This window comes from Marmota monax, unplaced genomic scaffold, assembly GCF_021218885.2.
Source record: "Marmota monax isolate L192 unplaced genomic scaffold, Marmota_monax_Labrador192_F-V1.1 WCK01_AAM20220418_F8-fsc00028, whole genome shotgun sequence".
Taxonomy (NCBI): Eukaryota; Metazoa; Chordata; class Mammalia; order Rodentia; family Sciuridae; genus Marmota; species Marmota monax.
Window position 1 is genome coordinate 3,086,014 of NW_026694779.1, and position 22,796 is coordinate 3,108,809.

Consider the following 22,796-nt stretch of genomic DNA (forward strand, 5'->3'; position numbering starts at 1 on the left):
GGTTTCTGGCCACCTGGCCTGCAAGTCTGTCCTGGTGCATTGCGGGAAGTGTGCCCAGCGAGCTCAGAGCCCATGAGCGCAGGGAGGGCGGAGTCGGGATCCCCAGAATCACCCCAGGGCGCAGGTGAGCCTGCAGCCTGGTGACCAGAAACCCAGTTTCCAGGAGGGTCCAAGGCAGATGGCCGCCCAGGCTCCCAGGGAACAGAAGGGGTATAATTGGCCTCGTAGGAAGGAGTGTAAATGGAAAGAGAATAATTCTAGAACATTCTGAATTGTTCAGGGACAACAGAGGCTGTCCGCAGGGCAGTGAGTCCCCTGTCACTGAGTATGAGCTTGGGCCGTGAAATGGCCACTGAGAGGGCACTGCATTTGATGTCCCTTTCAGCCCTGAAGGCAGAGGCTCACCGTCCCCCTCCCTCACCCTGTACCTCCCTGCAGTGCCACCTGATTGGTTCCCTCTGACCTGCCTTTAAGGACAGACCCTCGTCCCAGATGTTCCTTTGCCTTCCTTTTTGCTCATAGATCTCCTGACCATCCACTCACCTCCCCTGCGAAGACTTCCCTGACCCCCACTGCCCTCTGGGATCACCCCCTTTCTGCCTGGGTGCATCTTTTAGCCCCCACCATTCCACATGGTGCTTGGCCCATTTGGGCACAGCCCTGTAAGGTGGGCTATGTTTTGCACTGCAGAAACCATCTCAGATAAACAAAATCCACTATGATCCCATCCCCCCGACCAGATCTAACTAATCTCACTTTTAGGGGCCTTTTTCCATCCTTGGCCATAACAGACGGTCCTAGCCATGGTATGCTCCTGCACCAGTCCTTCTGCTAGACAGGTCCAACCTCCAGGAGTTCTGAGCCCAAGCCTGTCGGGAGGTCATGCCCAGCCTCATTTCAGGCCTCCCAGGAGAAAGAAGCTGTGTGGAATCACAGAAAAAACTGAGAACCGCGTCCAGCTTAACCATTCCTACACTCTGAGATGAATTGGCTGTGTGGCCTCAGGCATGTTGCTTCACTTCTCTGAGCCTCGTTTTACCTTTGAGGCTGATAGGGATGGCACTAGTGATAAGATGGAGGTGGAGTCCCTAGCATCATGCTGGCACAGAGCTATTTAAGATGCTTGTTGTTTCCTTTCCCTGTCCCCAAAGGGGAGCCTGGACTTGGGGGTAAAACAGTCCTGGGTTCCTACCCCATATCTGCCCTCCTTGGCTGGAGACTCCAGACAATCTTCTTACCCTCTCTGGGCCTCCATTTCCTCATGTCTAAAATGGGTTGGTAACCCCAGTGGGAGAGGTTGTGTGGACGTATGGAGTCTTCAGAAGTATCCTTCGCCCTGTCTTCTTTATCTCAATATCTGCCCTTTCCTGTCCCTCTGGGCTGCCCACTCCACTCCACCCTGCAGGTCCTCCCGACTCCAGCTTCTTCCAGGGGGCGGGTCTTCCTGGTTGCCGTCTTCCCCAGGCCCTGACCCGCTGCAGAACAAATGTGGAGGCTAATTTTTGAGAATGACCAGAAACCATCAGCCCCTTACCTCTGCAAAGAGGCCATGCTGAGCCCTTGAGAAACAGAGGGACAAGTCTGGGGACACTCACAGGGTCCTCATGGTGCTTCAGACACCCCCTAGGGACGTCCGACACATTGGTTTGCATTACAGAAGGCAAAGAACACTCCAGTTCTAGTCAGTTGTCCCGGCCGCACTTGGCCTGTGACCCCGAGCAGGGCCCTCACCCCCCTGAGCCTCCATGTCTGTGCCTGTGCAATGACACCTGTCACTTACCCTGCAGGGCCACTGTGGGGACCACAGGCATGAATGGAGGTGACTGTCCTTTCCAAATGCCAGAGGCCTGGGGTGCTGCGTGCAGTGGGAAGGCTCAGGCAGTCACGCACTGTCCCCCATGACAGACAGTCCTGTGCAAGCCCGTGTCCCACATATCTGCAGACTGGCCAGGGGGGGGAAGGTTCAGGACTCTCCGACCCCACATCTGTGGGAAAGCCCAGCAAGAACACAGCTGCCCCGGGCACCACCCTGGGTGGCCACAGAGCTCACTTGGCAAGAACCAGAAATCCAGATGTTCACGCACTGTCCCCCAGTGTTTGGGGAATTGACGGAATTCTAATTTTTTTCATGTGGTCAAACAACAGATGGTCCCTGGAGAGCAAACTCTGACCTGGGTCTATTTATTTTCTCAGCTTTGTATTTTAAGACCATTTTAAATTTCCAGAAACGTGGCAAAAAATGGTACAAGGAGAACCCGGGTATGGTCGTAGTGATGGGCTCCCGTTCAGTCTCTCCCCTCCTGCAGGGGTGTGGCCCTTCTCCCTCAGCCCTGCAGGGGGACCGCCAAGAACTACGATATCCCCCTAAGTGACCATGCCACAGCCGTCACAATCAAGAAACTTGACATTGATAAGAAATTATTCCCTAATGAACATCCACAGTCACATTCCACTGATTGTCCCTGTCCCAGACCAGCACAGGGTATGGGATGCAGGGCCTGCAGGACATTTTTTTTTTTTTTTTGGTACCAGGGATTTAACCCAGGGGTGCTTTACCACTGAGCCATATCCCCAGCCCTTTATATTTTTCATTTTCGAGACAGGGTCTCACTAAATTGCTCAGGGCCCTGCTAAGTTACTGAGGCTGGCCTCAAACTTGCAATCCTCCTGCCTCAGCCTCCTGAGTCGCTGGGATTATACAGGTACACCCAGCAGGCCTGCAAGACTCTTGAAATCTCTCTTGTCTCTCCAGCCCCCCTGAACTTGAAACAGCCCCTCATCTTTGCTTTGACTTATTATGAAAGACCAGTGTTTTATCTTGGTTTTTGGTTATTTTTATTTTTATGAATGCTTGTCGATCATGACCCCCATGAGAGTCCCCAGAAGCAATGATCCCTCTTACAAGAAAGAGATGTCCAGACTTGGGATTTTGCAGCATTTCAGGGGATTCAAATATCCCCTAGAGAACCCTGGTCTTGTCCCAAATTGAAGCTGAAGAAACTGACACCCAGGGAAGGGGTGTCAGACCACACAGGGGGCAGAGGCAGAGCTGGAGATGAACCCCGCCCCTGGGTCCCCCCAGCCCTGGGATCTGCCCAAGCCCAGCTCACCTCCAGGGTCCGCACGGACTATAGCGTGGCCCATCGGAAGCCCTTGCACCAAGACAGTAGACAGCAGCTGGGTATCAGAGGAGGGGGCTGCAGCCGGGGGCCAGGGTGGGGGAGCATCCCACAGGCAGGACCCCCACCAGCCTCCGTCACCCCCCAGCCAGAGTGGTGACAGCACAAGGTTGCACAAGACATCAGTAAGCCCTCGGGGGACTCTGCCCACCTCCCATGCCTGCTGCCCACCCCGCCAAGTGGAAGGCCAGGCCAAGCAGAGAGCCGGACCTGCCACCAGGGCCACCACCTCAGGGAGCCTAAGACGACACCGTGACAGCAGAAGGCCCTGTCTGCCACTCGGCCCGCACTCTCTCCATTACACTACCCTGCCTCTTCTCCATGAGCGGCAGCGGGGTGTAGTGGATAGAGCACGGGTCCAAGTCCCAGCTCCGCTGTTTGCTGCTGTGTGACTCTGGGCCGTCACTCAGCCTCTCTGAGCCAGAGAGGCCACAGGTGGGCAGAGGGAGGTGGGCTTGCGTTTGCACCAAAACCTGCCTCATAGGGCTGTTGTGAAGGGGACGTTTTGCCAGCTGCATTAATAACAATGGGGTGGGACAAGGGTGACTGGGCAGGGGATCCTCTTGACACAGCTTGGTGCTTGTGCCAGGAGGGGAATCCTGAGCCCTCGAGTTGACCTCTCCCTTCTCATGATCTCTCTTCACCCAAGGAGGCCCTTTAGGAGATGTGGCTGCTTCTCCCTTCTCCCTGGGCAAAGACAGGCTCAGGGGCCAAACCAAGAGGTCAAGGAGCCCTGGGTTCCAGGCCCGACTGGCCTTGGGCTCCTCTTTCTCTCATTGGCGGATGGGAGTCACCCCCTCCACGGCTGGCTGACCCAGGTCCCCGCTGCTCCGCCTCCACCTCCCCCTTGGGCTGCCCATCCCAGCTCTGCCCTCACATGACCTCATGAAGTAGGAAGAGCCACTGGACTGTCTGTGGCACGTAGCGAGTGCTAAGTTAATATGCCTTCTCTTCCTCCCTCCCTCCCCGCTAAATGCTAGGAACACCAAGATTGCAACGTTGTCACCCTGCCTTCGTGAGCCCTGAGTGTCTGCCACATGTCCCACTGCTGTCACACGGGCCCCTCCTACCTTTGCCTGGAATTTCCCAGAATGCCCTTTCACCGTGGCTGAGAGGTAGTGACCTCGACCAGAACCCTCCCATTTCACAGAGGACAAAACGGAGGCCCAGAGAGGCGAGGGGCTGGCGTAGGCCCCTCAGCAAATCAGAATCAGACACCAGACTAGCTCTCCAGCCCAGGGCCTTCTGTCCACGCCCCCCCACCCCGTGCTGTGTGCTCCGAGGGGCTCCCTGGGTAGTGAGGAGAGGTAGGGGCTGCAGAGCAGTGTCCAAGGGACCACGCACGCACAGTGAGGTCCTGCTGCAAGGGCACCATATCCAAAGGGCTCTCACCTCTGCCCTTCTGCAGAGACCCTGCTGTTCTTCCTCTGAGAGATGGAGTCAGCTGACCTTAAGCTCCAGGCCTCTTGTCCCAACATTAGAGCCTTGGTGTCAAGCATCGCCCCCTGCAAGGGACTTCCAGAGCTGATCAGGAAGAGCCTGGGGAGCACAGGCTGGTTTATGCCATTCCTCCTCTGGCAGGAGGACAAGGGTACCACCCAGGGAGCTGTGGGAAGCAGGGGGCAAAGCAGGACTAAGGTGGCCTTTGTAAGACCACACAGTGGATTGGGAGGAGGGCGTATATTCTCCATTGTAGTGCTGCCCACCATGGGAGATACCAAAAAAGGAGGTCCCCAAGGAAGGGGCTACAGTGGCAGCTGCACCCCAGGCTCTGCTGAGGAGGCCCCTGGGGGAGATGTGCACAGGCCCTACCTGCCCGGGGCTCCCTGGGGAGCCAGGCCGGGGGTACCCCAAGGAAGGCCACAGAGCTGGTTCAGAAGAAGGAGAGGAAATCCTCTCATGGGAGTCAGGGAGGGCCCCCTAGGGAAGGGACATTCATCCTGAGCCTTGAGGAGGAGATGGGGGCCAAGAGGTGAGGGAATGGCATCCTTGTGTGAGCAGAGGCAGGGGGCTGGACACAAAGGCCAGGGAGCTGTGTATTCTCCTAGGAAGAAAGCCACACAGCAGGAGTTGGTGGTAAAGGGCCAGAGAAGGCTTGGGGCCTGATCCCAGGGTGCTGACGGAGTGCTTTGGATCTCAGGGAGCCACCCAAACCCTCAGCAGGGTACCTGAGTTGGGGGACACTGGTCAGAGTGGCATCTGGGGGACTGCTGGAACACAGAGGAGAGAGGACCAGAGGGGAAGGTGGATACCTTCAGCCCCCCTGCTCCCATCTAGTGCCAGGCCCCAGAGGACCCCGCTGTGCTCGACTTCACCCCAAGCCGGCCTCTGGCTTCCTCCTCCCCCCTCCTGCCTCCATTTACGGACGCAGAGCGACCAGTTCTCTGCTGCAATGGGAGCGATTAGATTAGAAGGTGATTTGAGGTCTGATTATCATGGTGGAAACTGGCCCCCTGCATCTTTTTCCATCATCTGTGCTGGGAGGTGAAGGGCAGCCTCCCTGTCACCACCCAAGCCAGAGGACCGGCACCTTCATTTCTCAGCCAACTTTCTTTACTCACATGTTGGAAACCCAGCTACTGAGGCCTTGTCTCCTGGGTAGAGTTCCGTGTGACCAAGACAACAGGCAGAGACTTCAGATCCTGGCTCTGCCCCTTGCCAGGGACCCTGGACAAGCCACCTCCCCCCCAACAACCGCAGTTTCCTCCTGCATCAATTGAGGGCCAGCGTGAGCATCACGTGATATAATTGCTCACCTTGGGTAGCACTGTGCCTGCCACGCAGTAGGTGTTGTCTAGCTGGATTGCTGTCACTGCCGTCTCCACTCTGTAAGTGCAACTGCGTGTGACTCTTTCCCTCTTTTGAAGTTTCCAGTGACCCCCTCTCCCCTACATGATGTCAGTTTCCTTGTTGGTCGAGTGGTGGTAGGCAACAGCCCTACACAAGCCGTCACAGAAAGTGTTTTGTCAGACGTTGTTTCAATGACCAAGGTCCTGACATGGGGCCTCGTGAGGACTGGGTGGCTCCTGCATCGACCTGAGATGGGAAGTCAGCAGGCCAGCCTGCTCGGCCCAGAGTCAGCATCTGGACTCATTCGGGGTTACCCCCCTCCCCCCGCATTCTCTGCATGAGATTCCTGTCCTGGGAATTCTCCCACCTGAGAATCTGAGTTCTTGACAGCTCACTGGGCCTCCTGCCCAATGTGTACACCTTCATGATGTGACTCCCACATCTGTGTCAGGACAGGAAGATGTTCTCCTGCCTTCAGGGAGCACACTGGATGGTGTCTGTCTGCCTCTCAGCAGAGCACTTTAAGACCCTAAGATCTTCGTGCCAAGGTGCTAGTGTAGCACACATTCACACATGCACAGGCATGCAAGTGCACAGATGCACACACACACACAAGATATTACACAAATCCTGGCAGGAAAGGAATGAGGCAGGTGAACCCCTTGAAAAGAGGGAGTGGATTTCTCGCATAAGGAAAATGCTTTAGGTCCTGGCTCAGAACACATAGACTCCTGTTTTAGGTAGATTCTAATGAATTTGCTGACCTGGGTTTCAAATCCCAAGCAAATTAGAAATCAACAGAAAGGGTGTTAGAGACAGGTTGCACCCAGAAAACATGGAGAAGGGGCACCCAGTGTTTAAAACGCAGAATTGAGTTCCAGAAGCAAGTCCTGGAGGTTGGGGCCTCAGTATAGAGGTCTCAAGGCCTCCCCTGGGCAACATCTGGAAATCCCCGTATGGTACTTACTGTGTGCACAGCATAAGGATGGCCTGAGACAAGGCACCAGGCAGGAACAGAGTTCTTACTTCTGCATTTAAAAAGGAAGGGCAAGATGCACTGTAGAAAGTTTTCTACCCAGAATGATAAAATTAAAGTCAGGGGGGAAAATGGGTGTCTGGAGAGCAAAAATTCACTTATGTAGATTCTGTCAGCTTCCCGGGCTGGGCCCAGCCATCCAACTCAGTGACATTAAACACATTCACACTCGTGCAGCCACCACCACTGTCTCTCTCCGGAACTTTTCATCTTCCCAAACTAAAACTCCCTGTTCCTCTTCCCCAACCCCTGGTAACCCCCATCCTACTTTCTGTCTCTATGAATTTGACTACTCTCAGGGACCTTACATGAGTGGGACCACATGGTATTTATAGTCCGTTTGTGACTGGTTGATTTCATGTAGCACAATGTCCTCAAAGTGTATCAGAATTTCCTTCCTCTTGAAGGCTGAATAGAACTCCCATTGTGTATACGGAGCATCAGTTTGCTATAACAATACATGCAAACCCATGTTTATGGCATCACAATTCACAATAGCCAAGTTATGTAACCATCCCAGGTTCCACCAGCAGATGAACAGGTAAAGAAATATATACACACCATGAATTTTATTCAGCCATAAAAAGAATGAATATGTCATTTATAGAAAAAATATGGAACTGGAGATTATATGTTAAGCAAAATAAGTCAGACTCAGTATGTCAAGGGTCACATGTTTTCTCATATGTAGAAGCTAGAGAGAACAAAGTATAAAAAGGGACCTTATGAAAATAGAGGAGAGGGGACTGGGGATGTAGCTCAGTGGTAGAGCATTTGCCTGGCATGTGCAAGGCACTGAGTTCTATCCCCAGCATTAGGGGGAAAAAAAATAGGAGAGAGACCAATAAAGGAGAGAGGGGGAGTCAGAGGTGGGAAGGGAGGAGGGAAGGTCATGATGGGGAATGAAATTGATTTATCAAATTATGTTATGTACATCTATAAAGAATTCAAAATGAATCCCACTATTATATGTAATCATAATGCATCAGTAAAAAAATAGCCACTTCATCCCTTACAACTGCCCCTCCAGATCATTGAAAGAATTCTAGTTTGAGAAATCTGAAACTCTGGGAAGGGGGTCCTTAATCTTTCTTGCAGCATGAACCCCTGGGGAATTGTGGCATTGTTAAGTGCCACCTCTTCTTAGAATAAAGCTTTGCAGGATGAGGTGGAACATGCCTGTAATCCCAGTGGCTCTGGAGGCTGAGACAGGAGGATCACAAGTTCAAAGACAGCCTCAGCAAAAGCAAGATGCTAAGCAACTCAGTAAGACTCTGTCTCTAAATAAAATACAAAATAGGGATGGGGATGTGGCTCAGTGGCTGAGTGCCCCTGAGTTCAATCCCTGGTACCAAAAAGAGAAAATAAAAGAAAAAAAAATACTAGATTACAAGGAAAACCAATTATGTTAAAATAAAGAAGTATAAAAATAAGTGGTATAAAAATATATGCGCTTCCTGATTAATACACTGAACAACAAGATCCATCAGGATGCTTAATAACCACAATAGTTGAAAAATAGAGAAAACTAGCCACAAAATCTGCAAAGCTGTAAAAATGATACCAAAAAAATCTGAGAATTTTGTAATGCATGTGATGGTGCACCAATAGCATTCCTATATTCATGGTGGGAAGAAATGGTAAATGGCAGTCAGAGGTTTGTGAAGACAAAGGCATTATACTTTTCTCATCCAAACTCACAAACCTCTGAACCACAAATAAGGAGGGAAGATGGATCCCATTTTGAGCAGTGTTCAGTCCTCAGTTAGCTCCTCTTTACTAGGATGTGGTTTGGCTCCACATACTATCAATAAGGAAAAGAGAGAGTATCCCTCAGCTTGGGCTGTTAGGGTGGAAAAGGAAGAGGGAGAGGGAGACAGAGGAAGAAAATGACCTTCCAGAACAGGGTAATAGGTGGTGAGCCTGGAGATGATTGGGAGGGCCTGAGAACTGAAGGACAGCAGTCTTCAGCCCCAGGCCCATCCTGGCTCTGTCCTGAGGTGAAAACATCTTAAGAAACCCATCACACACACATACAGTGTGACCCTTAACCATAGGTGGTACCCTACAATTTTTGTAGCAAAAGAGCTGGGAGCTGACCATTCCTTCTACTCCTCTGGGGAGGAAGTTTGGAGGATGTAATGATAACTTGGCTTTTGCTCTTTTCTCTAGGTACCCATGTGATGGAGGGCTCAGGACGAATGGTGGTGACTGCTGTAGGTGTGAACTCTCAGACTGGCATCATCTTTACCCTGCTGGGGGCTGGTGGTGAAGAGGAAGAGAAGAAAGACAAAAAAGGTAAGCACGACCCCCTTGCAGACCAGGAGAGGAGCTTTTAAGGCCACATTTTTTTGTTGTTTTTGTTTGTTAGTCAGCAAAATAGTTACCGAGTGCCTTCTGTGTCCACGCCCTGTACCAACAGCCACCTCCATCCTCAAGGCCCTGCTGGGGCCAGGTGGGCTCTGTCCGTTTCATCTCTAGGGTCTTGTCCCAGTCTCTGTTTTGTCCAGTCATGTCACAGAGGCCCCTCCTTCCCCTTGGGGCCAGTCCAAGGATGCCGAGCATGAGGTTGAGTCTTCTGTTTCAAGCAGCAGAAACAGCCAGCATGAATAGGTCTCATCACCTTGATATTGAGCAGAAATTCCCACTGACGTTTATTCCTGCCACCATTGTCAACTCCACTAGGCAGAGCTGAAAAGCTACCCAACATAGACTTGTCCCATACGTGGGCAGTAGATATTCTGGGGAAGAAGGCCAATAGCATGGCTGTAAATATACTGCTCTAGGCCACCTCTCTGATTCCCCCTCAAGCTGCCACCTTGTCCCAGTTCTGATCCTTCCTCCCCCTTGAAAATAAAAAATCCAGCAGTGCAGTGGGTGTGGCCTGTGAGGAAATGCTTCTCAGGACAGATAAGGGATGCTCTTGTGAAAAACTCCAGTCCCGTCGGGCCAGGCCCAAATCCAGAGATCTGGGCTTCGGGCCCCAGCACACCCCGCTGCTTACCTGACACCCATACTCAGTCTCCGAGTCAGCCCCCTTTCACATCCTCAGTCTTTTATCTTCTTCCCTAAGCTCCAGGGGAAGATCCCCAACACCCAGAACTTCTGGAGCCTGGGAAGAAGAGAGATAAGACGGCAGATGGTCCCTGCCTGGGTTTCAGGGACAACTCTGCTATCTCCAGCTCTCAGGGGCCACCCAGGCATAGAGCCTGGGTCAGGATTGAAGTCTACCTGTTCCTGAGGGCAAAACTCATTTTCAGTGGGTCCCCTCAGATGATGAGATTGTGACTCTGCACCCACCCTCACGAGCAGGAACACTGGATCTGAGCTGTGGTCTGGGAAATCAAGAGGCTGGAGAGAGCAAAAGGGTGCCAAGGTTGAAATGGAGGAGAGAATCTTGGCAGGAACATCCAGGGGGCATCAAGACAGTGTCCATATACCAAGGGAGAATCTGTGGCCAGGGTGGTCAGGCCAGGCACAGGGTGTAGGGAGTTGGGCAGGATGCTGTGGCCTGTATGAACCTCCTTGGCCTCACTGGGCTCAACTCAGGGACAAGGACACCCAGAAGCTCCCACAAGCCAGACCTGTGTTTATGCAAAGCCACTATGGAAGGCAGATCTCAGTGGCCCTGGAGTGTAGTCAAGGTCCCTCTCTGAGCATGCACCAGTGAGACAAAATATTGAAAGATCCAGCTTCATGGAGGGAGAAGAGGTGGGATGCAGAGGGGACGTGGCACAAGAAACCTAGGAGGTGGGCCAGCATCTCAGGCCATCATGAGTAGCTCAGCCGCTCCCATCCCATCCCCCCATCCCATTGTCTCAACTGGAGACAGCTTAGAGCCCTCCAGTTGCAATTTCCCATTTCAGAATGACCTGGGTGTGTGTGCGTCTGTGTGAGATGAGGCTGTGTGTGCTTCTCCATCATTAACATGTCTCAAAAATCATCACACAGGTGTGAAGAAGGGGGATGGCCTTCAGCTACCAGGTACAGTAAGACACCCTTTAGAGTAGAAGGGGCTTTTAGAAATAGCTGCAGCCTTTGGTCACCAGGGCCTGACATTAGACCACCAGCACCCAGTGGGAGGTGGCCCTATTACAGATGCCCCTCTGTGCCCTCATGGGATGCCAGCCCAGCAGGACACACCAGCACCTCACTCCACCTCTTGCCTTACGGGACTTCAGTGTACCTTATGGTACCACCCCGCTCTGCCCAGTCCCCTCAGCCCTGCACACCAGCATATGACACCTCACAGTACACAAGACCCCGACACCCCCACTCACACCCCAGAGTCCACCTGGCTTCCCATCCCCCACCACACAACGTGTCTGCCTCACCCACCAGCATCTCTCACCGTACAGGGTCTCATTCTCCTCCTCCCCACAGAACCCCAGTCCCCCAAGAAAGAGCAACGGACGTGAATTTTGTCCATCTCAAATCATTCTTAATTGCTAAATTAAGAAAACTTCACTAGCGCCTTTGCTTGTGTACAAACTGAGACATGCTTGATGCTACCTTTTAAACAGAAGGCTATCTCACCAGGGGGTCATCAGGGCGATCTTTAGTATGCAGGTTAGGGAAGGAAGAGCTAGTGATGGCAAGTGCCCTGAGAGAAGGCAGGATCCTAACAGCTGTCACCACCACTGACTGCTGGTCCACCAGGACACAGTGATGGCCATCATAGCAGATAGCCCTTCTGCATGGCTGGTGCACACGCTGTGCCCCTCACTGAACAGCTTGAGCTGACTCCTGGTCATCGGGCCCCCTGGTCCTAATGGGCAGCCAGACCCCTCCATCCAACATGGGGCCCACCCGACCCATTGGGCCAACATTGTAGAGACCTCACCACGGAAGAATGCCATCCTCCTGATCACCCTGCTCATCCTCCATGTTTTATTTCAAGACCCTCCATTGTCTGAGTCCCCACCAACCCCACCCCTGTGGCATCTCCCTGGGAACATTTCACCTCCACCCCCAAATTTGAGTTTCTTGATTTCTAATGGAGACTTGTTGTTGTTGCTGTAGAGTCACATGGTTTTCCCGCCAGTGGGTTCATGTCTTTATCGTTGTTGCTTTTCTCCATTGTGACACACTGCATTTTCCATCCCTCCCACCCTCCCTCTGCAGCGGCAGACGGTGTGGCAGCTTCAAACGCTGCAGATAGTGTGAGGGCCAGCCTAGTCAATGGTACGTCTCCGATGGCAATGGTCAGTCTCGGTCTGGGTTGGACGGGCCTCTCTCTCTTCCACTCCCAACTCTGGGCTTTCTCTCCCTGTTCTGGACTGCACAGATCTCGGATGTGCATGGGATCTCGCACTGGGACAGTCACCCTCTCACATGGGGCAGGCGCTTAAGAGCAGAGCCACAGCCGGAAACCAACTCCACACCTGCTTGTAGCTACCCAAAGGTGCTGGCTCCTGTTGGGCCCTGAACCCCCCCAGGGGAACCCAAAGTGTGGGACATGACTTTGGCTTCAGATTTGGCCCCCAAGAAGCAGTGTCCCACCTGGTGTGGCCCTCCGACTAAGTGCATTTCTGCCCTGGCTTTGGGAAGATGGCCTGGGGCCTGGACCTGAGCTGAAGCCGGCATCTGGGTCCCCAGTGAAGAGTCCCAGCCTCCACTAAAATTCCCTGGAGGCAGGGGGATCCCAGCCAGGGTTCAGCTCCTCGGCCCCACCCCAGAGCATGGCTGAGCCTGGTGGAGTTTTCTTCCTCTTCTCTTTCACGGAGCTAACGGGCAGGGGGTTTGCTTGGGCTCGGGCCTAGTTCTGTCCCTCCGATGTGGACTGGTGTTTCTTGCTTTTGCCTGTGCTGGGGCATTTGTGGGACTCTGCATTCTTACTGCCCCCTGGGGTGGTGGGTGAGGGCGGGGTTACCCCATGTAGCTGGGGTCTGCATCTGTCCCTCCTTACGCACGGCCTGGGAGGAATTCCGTGCACTTGCCTCCAAGCCTCCAGAAGATTTAGTTCTCTTCAGGACAGATGAGGCTTCTGTTGACTCAGATACTGCCCCTGCCCCAAAGTTAGGTAACATGATAATCAACCAGGCTGTTCCGGGATTGCTGAGAGCCACTATGGCAAAGCCATGAAAACATGACTCCAGAGAAACCAAGGAAGGAACAGAAATGTCTTTTTTCTCTGGTGTCCCTTCACACCAGGCCCTGGGCCACAGGTCTCTCATCCTCTGTTTCATTCACTCCTCACTGCTCCTGCAAAGCATGGAGACTTGTCACCGCCCCCAGCCTCTGCCCCAGACCTCTGTCAAGCTACCTGTCTGCAAAGTGACCAGCTACGGAAGCTCCTAGAAGATGTCAGGGGCTAGACAAGGCGCTTCCACAAGCAGTATGCTAATCTGGGTGCAGGTCTATTTCAGGCCCAGGAGGAGAAAGGAGAACAGCTTGGGATGTGGGAGGTGTCACGCGTCAGGGAGGGCTGGCTGAGAGGTGACAGAACAGAGATGGGCAAACCCACAGCCGGGGCAAGAAGGCACCAGGTGTTGGTACCCACTTCCCCCAGGTAATGAGCAGCAGACCCCATCTATGCCAACCAGCTCCAGGAAAAAAAAAAAGGAGGGGGTTGTAAAGTTCACTTTCAATTTGCAGCCCCCAACCCCCCAGCATCCAGAGGGAAAAAAATCATAGGAGAAATAAGGAACTTTCATTTCTTAATCATCTGTTATATGCAGATGCTGTTGCAGGATTTCCATCTTATTTAATCCCCATGACACAGGTTTTATTATCTCTAATTTAAATATGAGGAGACTGAGGTTCGAGGAGACCCAAGACACGCACCCAAGAACACAGGGCAAGAAAGTAGCAGAACTAGGATCTCAACCCAGAACCCAGACGGGGCTGGCTCCAAAGTATGTGCTCCTCCTGAACCAGGATCTCTTGATGGAGTGAAACTTACAAGAAGAGGTCTTTCCCCTAAGAGAAGGATCCTGTGGTCAAAGATGTTTGAGAACCCCTGGTCTGAATTGATTGCTTCCTCACTTGCAGAACTGCTCGAACCTTGAACTTGCTGATGGTAGCGGAGAGCTGTAGACTCATAAAGGGTGCCCAGGCTGACTTGACAGCAGGACCCTTCCTGGCTGAATCTTGTGGGACTGGTATGCCCCATAAATACCCTTTGGGAAACTGCCCTATGCCAGGAGGACCCAAAGTCTGGTCATCGCTTTCAAGCTTGTTAGAAATGCAGAATCTCAGGCCCCACCCCAGATCAACACAATGAAAATCTGAATTTTAACAAATCTTTCATGCTCTAGGAAAGAGCACCATGAAAGTTTATGAGGCTTGATAAGTGAGAGAATTAACTGTAATTTTATCCCCTTCCTCTGAGCCAAATCTTGATGACTTAGATGTTGTAGGAAAAAAAACTGGGGTTCCAGCATCCCCCAACTCTACTCCCCCAAGCTCCACAACTCAAAGATAGATGTGTTCCATGCATCCTGGAGGTGTGATTTCCTTAATTGCTTTATTATTTTTTTTTATGCTTGTTCACATATGGCTATTCAATACACCACTTAGATTATTATAAGCAGGAGTCATAACGTATTACCATTAACTCCTAACATTTATGTAGCACTTTGCAGGTCCTTCCCATGAGCATCACCTTAGTTGATATGGACCCATTTCACAGAGGAGGAGAGGGTGGCACAGTGACATTTTCCAGATCTCCTAGCTGGTGGTCTGTCTCCTCCAAATCTGTGCTCCTCTCACCTCTATCCCTCCTGAAGTTCAAAGAGAATGGACTCAGAAACAGCCACATCTGGAAGAGAAGGGCCTCCGAGACCCCTCCCAGCCCCGCTCTCAGATCCTGCCACATCCCAGCTCCCCTGAAATACAGCCCACCCTCCTGGTCCCTCATTGGACCAGAGCTGGCTGTCCCATCACAAGGCAGAACCAGGCAGGCAAGAAGAGTCCCAAATAAGTCCCTTGCTTCTGAGAAACCAGGCCATCTGCACCAAAGCACTCCTACCATGTACTCCCTCCCTCCAACATATGCATTGGCAATTATTTTTCTAGCCACGTGATCACTGTGGCAATAAAAGAGGAAATTGCTAGCTGGGTCTAATGGGCACGCACACCGGCTAGCGCATCTGATAATATGCAATTCAAATAAAGGCCCCTTCGAGCCTTCTAAAAGAGACTATTGAAGCTGAGTCCTCTGGTGCCCCTTAGCCTAGTTAGTAAAATTATTTTAAGAAATAAAAATAATTGTTGTTCATTCCTGTTTGCTCTGAAAAGTTTTCTCTCTGGTTGTTGTTTTATAAATCCAGTAGGAAGACTTTAACAATAGAGCAATGGGGGCCTTTCTCTTTAAACCCCAGCCTTGCTATGAGGGCTGGTGAGAACAGCCCAGCATGGACACTGGAACAGAACGTGCCGAGCAGGGACCAGGGAAGCCAGTTCCCTCCTGTGTGTCACCTAAAAATTGGGTTCAGAAATGGTAACAAGCTAATCATGTGGTTTCAAGGTGATGCTGAGGTTGCCCGTAAATGCAGGCTGCCTCTGAACATCCTTTGGCCTCGGTTTCCTCATCTGTAACATGAGAGTGTTGACAGTCCCTCCCACCCCACCTTGCAGGGAATGACAAGAGGTGACCCTTGCAAAAGCCCTTTTAAATGGCAGAAGGCTGAACCATGCAAGTGGTTATTGAGAGGGTGAATTTTTTTTTTTAAGTACTGGGGATTGAACCCAGAGGCACTTTACCACTGAGCCACATCCCCCACCCTTTTTATTTTTTATTTTGAGGTAGAGTTTCACTAAGTTGCTTAGGGTCACTCTTAGTTGCCTAGGCTAACCTCGAACTTGCCTCGGCCTCCTGAGTCCCTGGGATTACAGGCATATGCCGCTGTGCCCAGCTGAAGGTGACTTTTGAACACTATGGGAGGTGACTATTGGGATAAAGGTGGAAGCCGAGGCTGAGAGATGTGAAGTCACACGGCTAGTTGGTGCCAAAACAGGGACCCTCAGGAACTCTATCCCAGCAGCACCATGGGACATGCCCTTCCCTGGGCTCAGAGGGGCTTCAGGAAATGAGACAGCAGAGTGGAGACACACACACACTTTGGGGCCAGCTGTCCACTGTCCTGCAGAGACGTCAGTGGGCCATCTCCCCCTCTGAGCCTCAGTTTCTCATCTGTAAATGGGTTTGTTTCAAGAGTACCCTTCATAGGGGAGGCCATGGACAGGATCACATGAAATCGTGGAGGCCACCCGAGCCTGATACCTGGTGGGCGTGGCAGCAGATGTCCAAGGGTGGCCGGCCCCCTCAGACCCCTCCCTTAGTGGCAAGGACCAGAGGAATAAATCCAGATGAGCGGCACAGGCCAGGGGACCAGAGGGTACAGGAGAGAGGCAGGTGTTCCAGGTGAGAGACAGCAGCCACCAGTGCCACCCACCTGCCCTGTTTAGTGGGCGGGGAGCCCCATAGTCACCCTTTCCCCTGCGCTAAGCAGCAGGCCCTGGCATAGAAGGAGCCATCCAGGGGAACCCACTGACTCTACTTATCCTGCCTACCATGGCCGGAGCTGCAGAATAAAGTCCCCTTAACCAGGGGTTGTAGCTTTCCCCTCGGGAATGAGGATGCTTCATGAAGCCCCCCGACATGCTCAGGGCCCCTCAAAGACCACTCCTGGGGACGTCTTGCTCACTCTTTGCCCTGGTCACTGTCAGAAACATCCATGCAATAGCTTCTTAGCCCTTCAGAAAGATGAGGAAAAAGTAGAATTGTCCCCTGGAGCCAGATACAAAGAGACACAGAACTACGTACATCATCCAGACTCTGCTTATTTTAGAATCAACCCCCCACCCTTCTCTCTTTCTCCCTCTGTCCCTCCCTCCCTCTCGCCCCCCTCCCTCTCTCCCCCCTCCCTCCCTCTCTCCCCCCTCCCTCTCTCCCTCCCTCCCTCTTTTTCTGTCTCTCTCTTTCTCCATTGTGTTTACATGTTTTCTTTTACAAGGAAACAAAAAGGTTGTAGCTGAACATTCCCCTTTGCCCCCTCCCAGCCCACAAAATACAGCTGTCAAAAAGTTATAAAAGCCTCACTGGGTTGGGGGGGTCTGGAGTTCTCCCGCCTCCTGCCAGCAGACTCTGTCCCCTTGACTCTCAAATATGGTCCTTGAATCTATAAAACACTCAGGGCCAAGGTGATTGCAACAGAAACCCTCTCTCCTGAGTCCCTTAGAGAATCCACAGTCACTCAGGCTGACAGCCCCCTGTGGCCGGCCTGGCAGCCAGCTTGCCCAGGTTCTGCGGGCCTACGCAGCACCTGAACAGCTCAGTCCTTCCTCCATCTGTGACATGAATGTCCATGGCCTGTTACGTCTTTGTGATGACCGACCTGTGCCGTCTGTTCTCTGTTGTCTGTTAAAATTCTTTGTCGTGTAGGTAAAATGCAAGATGGCAATGTGGACTCCAGCCAGAGCAAAGGTAAACCTCTGACCCGGCCTCTGTGGTCGGCGCGGCCCCTCCCCACCCATACCAGATTGCACCAGAGGCGGAGGCTAGTTACGAGGCCTGGTGTCCCTGGGGATGTAGCTGTGGTACTCATGGGTGCCAGGCCAAATAAAGAGGTGTCCCTGGGGAGAAGAGAGGACACTCCTGGGCCAGCGTCTCCCCAGCCTTTGAGCTCCCGGCCCATTCAGCTGCAGACTCAAAACTGGTTCTTTGAGCTCTTTACAGGTCGAAGGATGGGGTAGGTTAAGAGCTGGCCCAATCTCTGTCAAAAATGGGCCACAGGTCCTCCGTTCAGTCCCATGCTGAAGAGGCCATACTGACTGGGGACTGGGTACCTGTGCACAGAGGTTCACCCTCTTTTACCTTTTTTAAGTGTTTTTCATATTTTTCATTTTTGACCCTCCTGTCTGCTGGATCCTCGATATCTTAATAGCATGCCCCAGGGGCATGCTGGGAAGGCCCAAGACTATCTTTCCTATCTGACTATGGGAAAGACCAAGGGTCCATTTTGAGTAGGGTCTGTGGGTTGGTTCAGGCCCCAAGGGGACCCCAGTCCACTCCTGCTGGGAACCCAGGGGAGAGCCTGCTCTCTGAAGCAGTGAGACCCCTGGCAGCCCGAGACTCCAACTGGAAGAGGCAGGCCCCCGTCCTGGGCTTCTGTGCCCACCATGGGGGGGCCCAGTCAGGGCAGCCAACCCCTCCACTGGGCAGGCAGGGTGGGTGCCAGCATCCCCACCCTGAAAGGCTGACCTGCGTGCGCATCTGTGTGTCTGTGTGTGTGTGCGCGCGCACATGTGCGTGCTCTGCCTCTCTCCTCCAGCCAAACAGCAGGACGGGGCAGCCGCCATGGAGATGCAGCCCCTCAAGAGTGCCGAGGGCGGCGACGCAGACGACAAGAAGAAGGCCAACATGCACAAGAAGGAGAAGTCTGTGCTGCAGGGCAAGCTCACCAAACTGGCAGTGCAGATTGGCAAAGCGGGTGAGTGTGCAGCGGTGGGGGCTGAGGGGACTGAAGCCACCAGTGAGACCCCACCTTGAAAGAGAGGGTCCTGCCGGGCGGGTGCGGGGGGGGTGGGGGGCACACACCTGTAAATCCCAGGGCTCAGGAAGCTGAGGCAGAGGAGGATCATAAGTTCAAAGCCAGCCTCAGCAAACTTAGCAAGACCCTAAGCAGCTTGGTGAGAACCGATCTTTAAACTAAATAAAAAGGACTCGGGATGTGGCTCAGGGGTTAACACTCCCAGGTTCAATTCCCTGTACCAAAAAATAAACAAGAAAGAGACGGTCCTGGAAGCCCAGGCTTTCCTGCCATAGCCATCAATCTGAGTCCTGTATGCAGTAAACACTCAGCACTTAGTGAGGCAGAACAAGGAGGGTAAAACCCTGGATCGGGGCAGATGGCCTACACTGCAGTCCATACATGGCTGTGAGAACTGGGCCAAGTATCATCAGCTTGCTCTGAGCCTCTGTCTTCTCACCTGTAAAATGGGGTTACAGGTCATCCCCACTTGACAGGTTGCTCTGAGGATTAAAGGGAATTATGTATACAGAGTACTTAGCCCTTGGCACATGCAGTGACTAAAGAGGGATCAGATTCCGCAGGGCCTGGAGATCTAGGCAGCTCAGATTTTTATCCTGAGGACAGTGGGAGCCATGGAAGAGATTTGAGTAGGGCTGGGCAGGGACGGACTGGGGCTTTACAATGACCACACCAGCTGCAGTGCAGAGGAAAGATTAAAGAGGCCGAGGGCATGCCAGGAGCCAGGGGAGAAGCCCATGGTCTGCGCTCCAACCAAACAAGCAGGGCTTCCCAAGTGAGGTAGTGGCTGCACGTGGTGGCTGGTGACAGCCCCCCTGGCCTGAGAAGCTGAGCCCAGCTGCAAGGTGAGTCCCAACCCTCCAACACAGCCTTCGCTGCCCCTCCTGGCTAAGGATACGGCCAGTGCCAAGGCATCCCCACCTGGCTGTCTCCCTGGCTCTAATTATAGACACCACAGCAGCGGGAGGGAGGAAAATTATAGGCCCGGCTGTCTATATTTAAACCCGGGGGCCTGGTGACAGCTCCGGGCTGCTGGGAGCTTGGCTTCCCGCCCCTTGTGACTGTGAGACAGGGATAGAGCCCGGCTCTGAGGCCCCACAGCTGGAGGTGGGGGGTGGGGAATGACGGGCCCAGGGATTTCCTCTGTCCCCACCATCGCTGTCACAGGCACAAGACTCCGTGGGAACGTGGCCCTGGGTAGGGGAGGAGACTAAGAAGACAACAGCCCCGTGGCCCTCAGAGTCCTCCCTCCCCTCCCTCCCCGACCTTTCACAGCCTACCTCTTGGGCTGAATTTCCTGCAAGCAGATCCGAGATGGGTGGTGAGGGATTTACGGAGATTTTTCTCGTGTGGAGCCTGCAGTAAGGGGAGGAAGCCAGGTGCCACTGAGATTTCTGGAACATTCCTAGTCTCCACTTGATTCCGCAGGCCCATGAGCCACATGGCAGGGCCCATCCACCTTGCAGCAGGGCCTGGGCTTTGGGACCCCCCACATCAGCCACTGGTGGGTGGGTGGGTTCACTAGAACCCAGATGGGGGTTGGTTCACTACCTTGACAAGGGGACTCCCATCGCCCCCAGTGCCACTTCCCTCTGGCAAAGGCTGCAGATGTAAGCAGTCTCTGCAGCACCTGCCGCAGGTGGGAGATGGGCACACTGAACTGGTGAGAGAGACCCCAGGGGATCTCGGGAGGTTGCCAACGGCATCCCTACTGCTACAGGATCTCCTGTGGCCGTGAACAAGACCCTTCTCCTGTTGAGCCTCAGTTTCCTTTTCCTGTTGTTCCTGTGTCTGCCCCAAGGTCACCTCCTCCAGGAAGCCTTCCCTGGCTATCCTGGATAAAGCAACTTCCCCTGCCACGTCACCTTCTATCACATCAGCTTGGTTTTTCTTTGCAGCATCAATGATCTTGTGGCTGTGTTATCTGTTTCTGGTATGCCTGTCCCCCTAGAACATCAGGTCCCCAAGGGTAGGAACTCTGTAACTGCTGTGCCTCTAGTTCCTAGCCTAGGAACTACTATGTGACTGGCATGTCACAAATGCTCAAAAGGTATTTATCAACAAGTGAAGAAAGGGGCTGGGGCTGGGGCTCAGCGGTAGCACACTTGCCTGGGTTCGATTCTCAGCACCACATATAAATAAAGGAATAAAATAAAGGTTCATTAACAGCTAAAAAAAAAATAAAATAAAATAAAATAAAGGTCTATCAGCAACTAAAATTTTTTTTAAAAATGAGGAAATAAGTGATTCCAAATTCACCTCCCTGTTTTGTGAAAACTCTGTGCAAATGGTTCTTTTTGTGCCCACCCAGTCCTTGGCACACATTTCTGAAGCACCTGCTAAGAGTCAGGTGGGCACTGTGCTAGGCACTTTATGTGAAGGAAATCTGCATCCCCATGGTACAGAGGAAGAGACTGAGGCTCACAGAGGACCAAGGACTTACTCTAGGTCACAGAGTAAGGAAGGAGCAGAGCTGGGAGGTGCTTTGAGTTCTTTTAGACCCTGGGGACCTTTCAGCCAAGTGTTTAGTCCATACCTCACTTCTCAGGGCCCCTTGGGCCCTGCCCGGAGCCTTCTAAGAAGGTGTCCCCCTGTGTTGCAGGCCTGGTGATGTCAGCCATCACCGTGATCATCCTGGTGCTCTACTTCACCGTGGACACCTTCGTGGTCAACAAGAAGCCGTGGCTGCCCGAGTGCACGCCCGTCTATGTGCAGTACTTTGTCAAGTTCTTCATCATTGGTGTGACGGTGCTGGTGGTCGCTGTGCCCGAGGGACTCCCTCTGGCCGTCACCATCTCGCTGGCCTACTCCGTGAAGGTGAGCTGGGAGTCCACGACCAGTCAGCTGACATCCCCAGCTGGGAGCCTGGGGAGGGGCCCGAGGGTTCTCGCTGGGGTTGGGAGATGAGCCCAGAAGCATATGGACACATCAGGGGCTCAGAGGGGGTGTCTGTTGTCCCCAAAACTCAGACACCTGAGGAGGCTGGGGACAGACCCAAGAGCCCCACCCTAGCTAAAGGGGTCTCCACTATTTAGCCCAGCCAAATGTCGCCTTGTAGATTGCAGGCCCAGGGGGTCAGATCTTCACACATCTTTCAAGAGAAGTCAAAACTCTGCACTTACTGTAAATTCTCCAGATTTGTATTGACAATCAGCTCAATCCCCTAAAACAGTTAGGACTGGGGGTGTAGCTCAGTAGCAGAGTGCTTGCATGAGGCTCTGGGTTCCATCCCTAGTACTGCAAAAATTAAATAAAATCCAGATATCGCTTTGAGGCCAAAACCTATCCCCATCCCACTGAACATAGGCAGAGGTCTGGCAGCCACAGTAACAGGCCCCTCGTAGCCATAGTATTTACACAACTAATCTCAGAGGTCGCAATCTAAAAAGTTTGAGAGAGGTAAGATGAAAACAAAATGATGCCTAATTTAACAGAAGCCTCCTCACCTTGGTTATAGACTGAAAGGTTTTAAAAGCAGTTAAATGAAGGACTCTTGGGCAGTGGATGTTCACTGGGGCAGCTTGGGTCTGGGGGGCTTTCCTAAGCACAATCGATGGCAGAGTTCCACTCCCACCTGCCCAGGCAGTGGTCATCCGTGGGTCCCAAACACCACAAGTCTGACCCTCTGTGGGTCACTCCAAGGCTCTCACGCCCTGCTCATTTCTTCCCTTTGCCCCCGGGGTTTCCCCACCCTGGAGGGCAGGGCTCTGGATTCTTTTCGCCCAGGGTCCTGATGCCATGACATCCCCCACAAGGACAGAGGTGTGGTCGTGTTTATAAATAAGGCCCCCACTCCAAGAAATTGGCAGGGCTTTTGGAGGGCACAGTGAGCATCTGTTTCCAAGTTGGAATTTGGGCTGGGCTCTCCGATGTAATTTCATCCAGAAAAGAGATCTCCAGGCTGGTGCCAGGAAGTAGCAGCTCTGTGAAATATATACAGCCCTTATCGTCTCTCTGTTTTAGGGTTTTCAGAGAAACTCCATCCCACAAACCAAAACCCAAACAGGTCTCATGAAGATGCTCCTCGGGAGCCCAGGAACAAGAGAGGGCAATATTTACATAGCCATGAGCAGGGGCTCCACAGCCACCCCACCAAGCTGGGGATCTCCTTGAAAACTGCACAGACCCGGTTTGGAGGAACCGTGTGTCTAGACAATCTTAGGCCCCTGTGCTGTCTGCAGTTTGTATATCTGGCACCTGTTAGCTTTGGTCATCTTAGGTCATGTTACTTATGCAGTCACTTGGTAAACTTAGAGCACCCAGCCCAGGAGAAGCAGACGATTCCTCTCTGAGCCT

At 52.7% G+C, this 22,796-nt stretch overlaps 1 protein-coding gene across 11 annotated transcripts in view; it reads left to right on the forward strand.

Annotated features, from left to right (window-relative positions):
* Positions 1 to 22,796, forward strand: part of Atp2b2 (ATPase plasma membrane Ca2+ transporting 2) — a 351,907-nt gene that overhangs the window by 282,701 nt on the left and 46,410 nt on the right. For 7 of the 11 annotated variants that reach the window (XM_058572956.1, XM_046425452.2, XM_058572951.1 and 4 more), the window contains 6 exons: positions 9,178 to 9,303; positions 10,957 to 10,989; positions 12,130 to 12,189; positions 17,393 to 17,434; positions 18,282 to 18,440; positions 21,103 to 21,317. In XM_058572956.1, coding sequence (XP_058428939.1) covers positions 9,178 to 9,303; positions 10,957 to 10,989; positions 12,130 to 12,189; positions 17,393 to 17,434; positions 18,282 to 18,440; positions 21,103 to 21,317 — 635 coding nt within the window. The remainder of the gene's footprint in view (positions 1 to 9,177; positions 9,304 to 10,956; positions 10,990 to 12,129; positions 12,190 to 17,392; positions 17,435 to 18,281; positions 18,441 to 21,102; positions 21,318 to 22,796) is intronic. The other 4 variants (XM_058572950.1, XM_058572954.1, XM_058572953.1 and 1 more) reach the window with 2 other exon arrangements.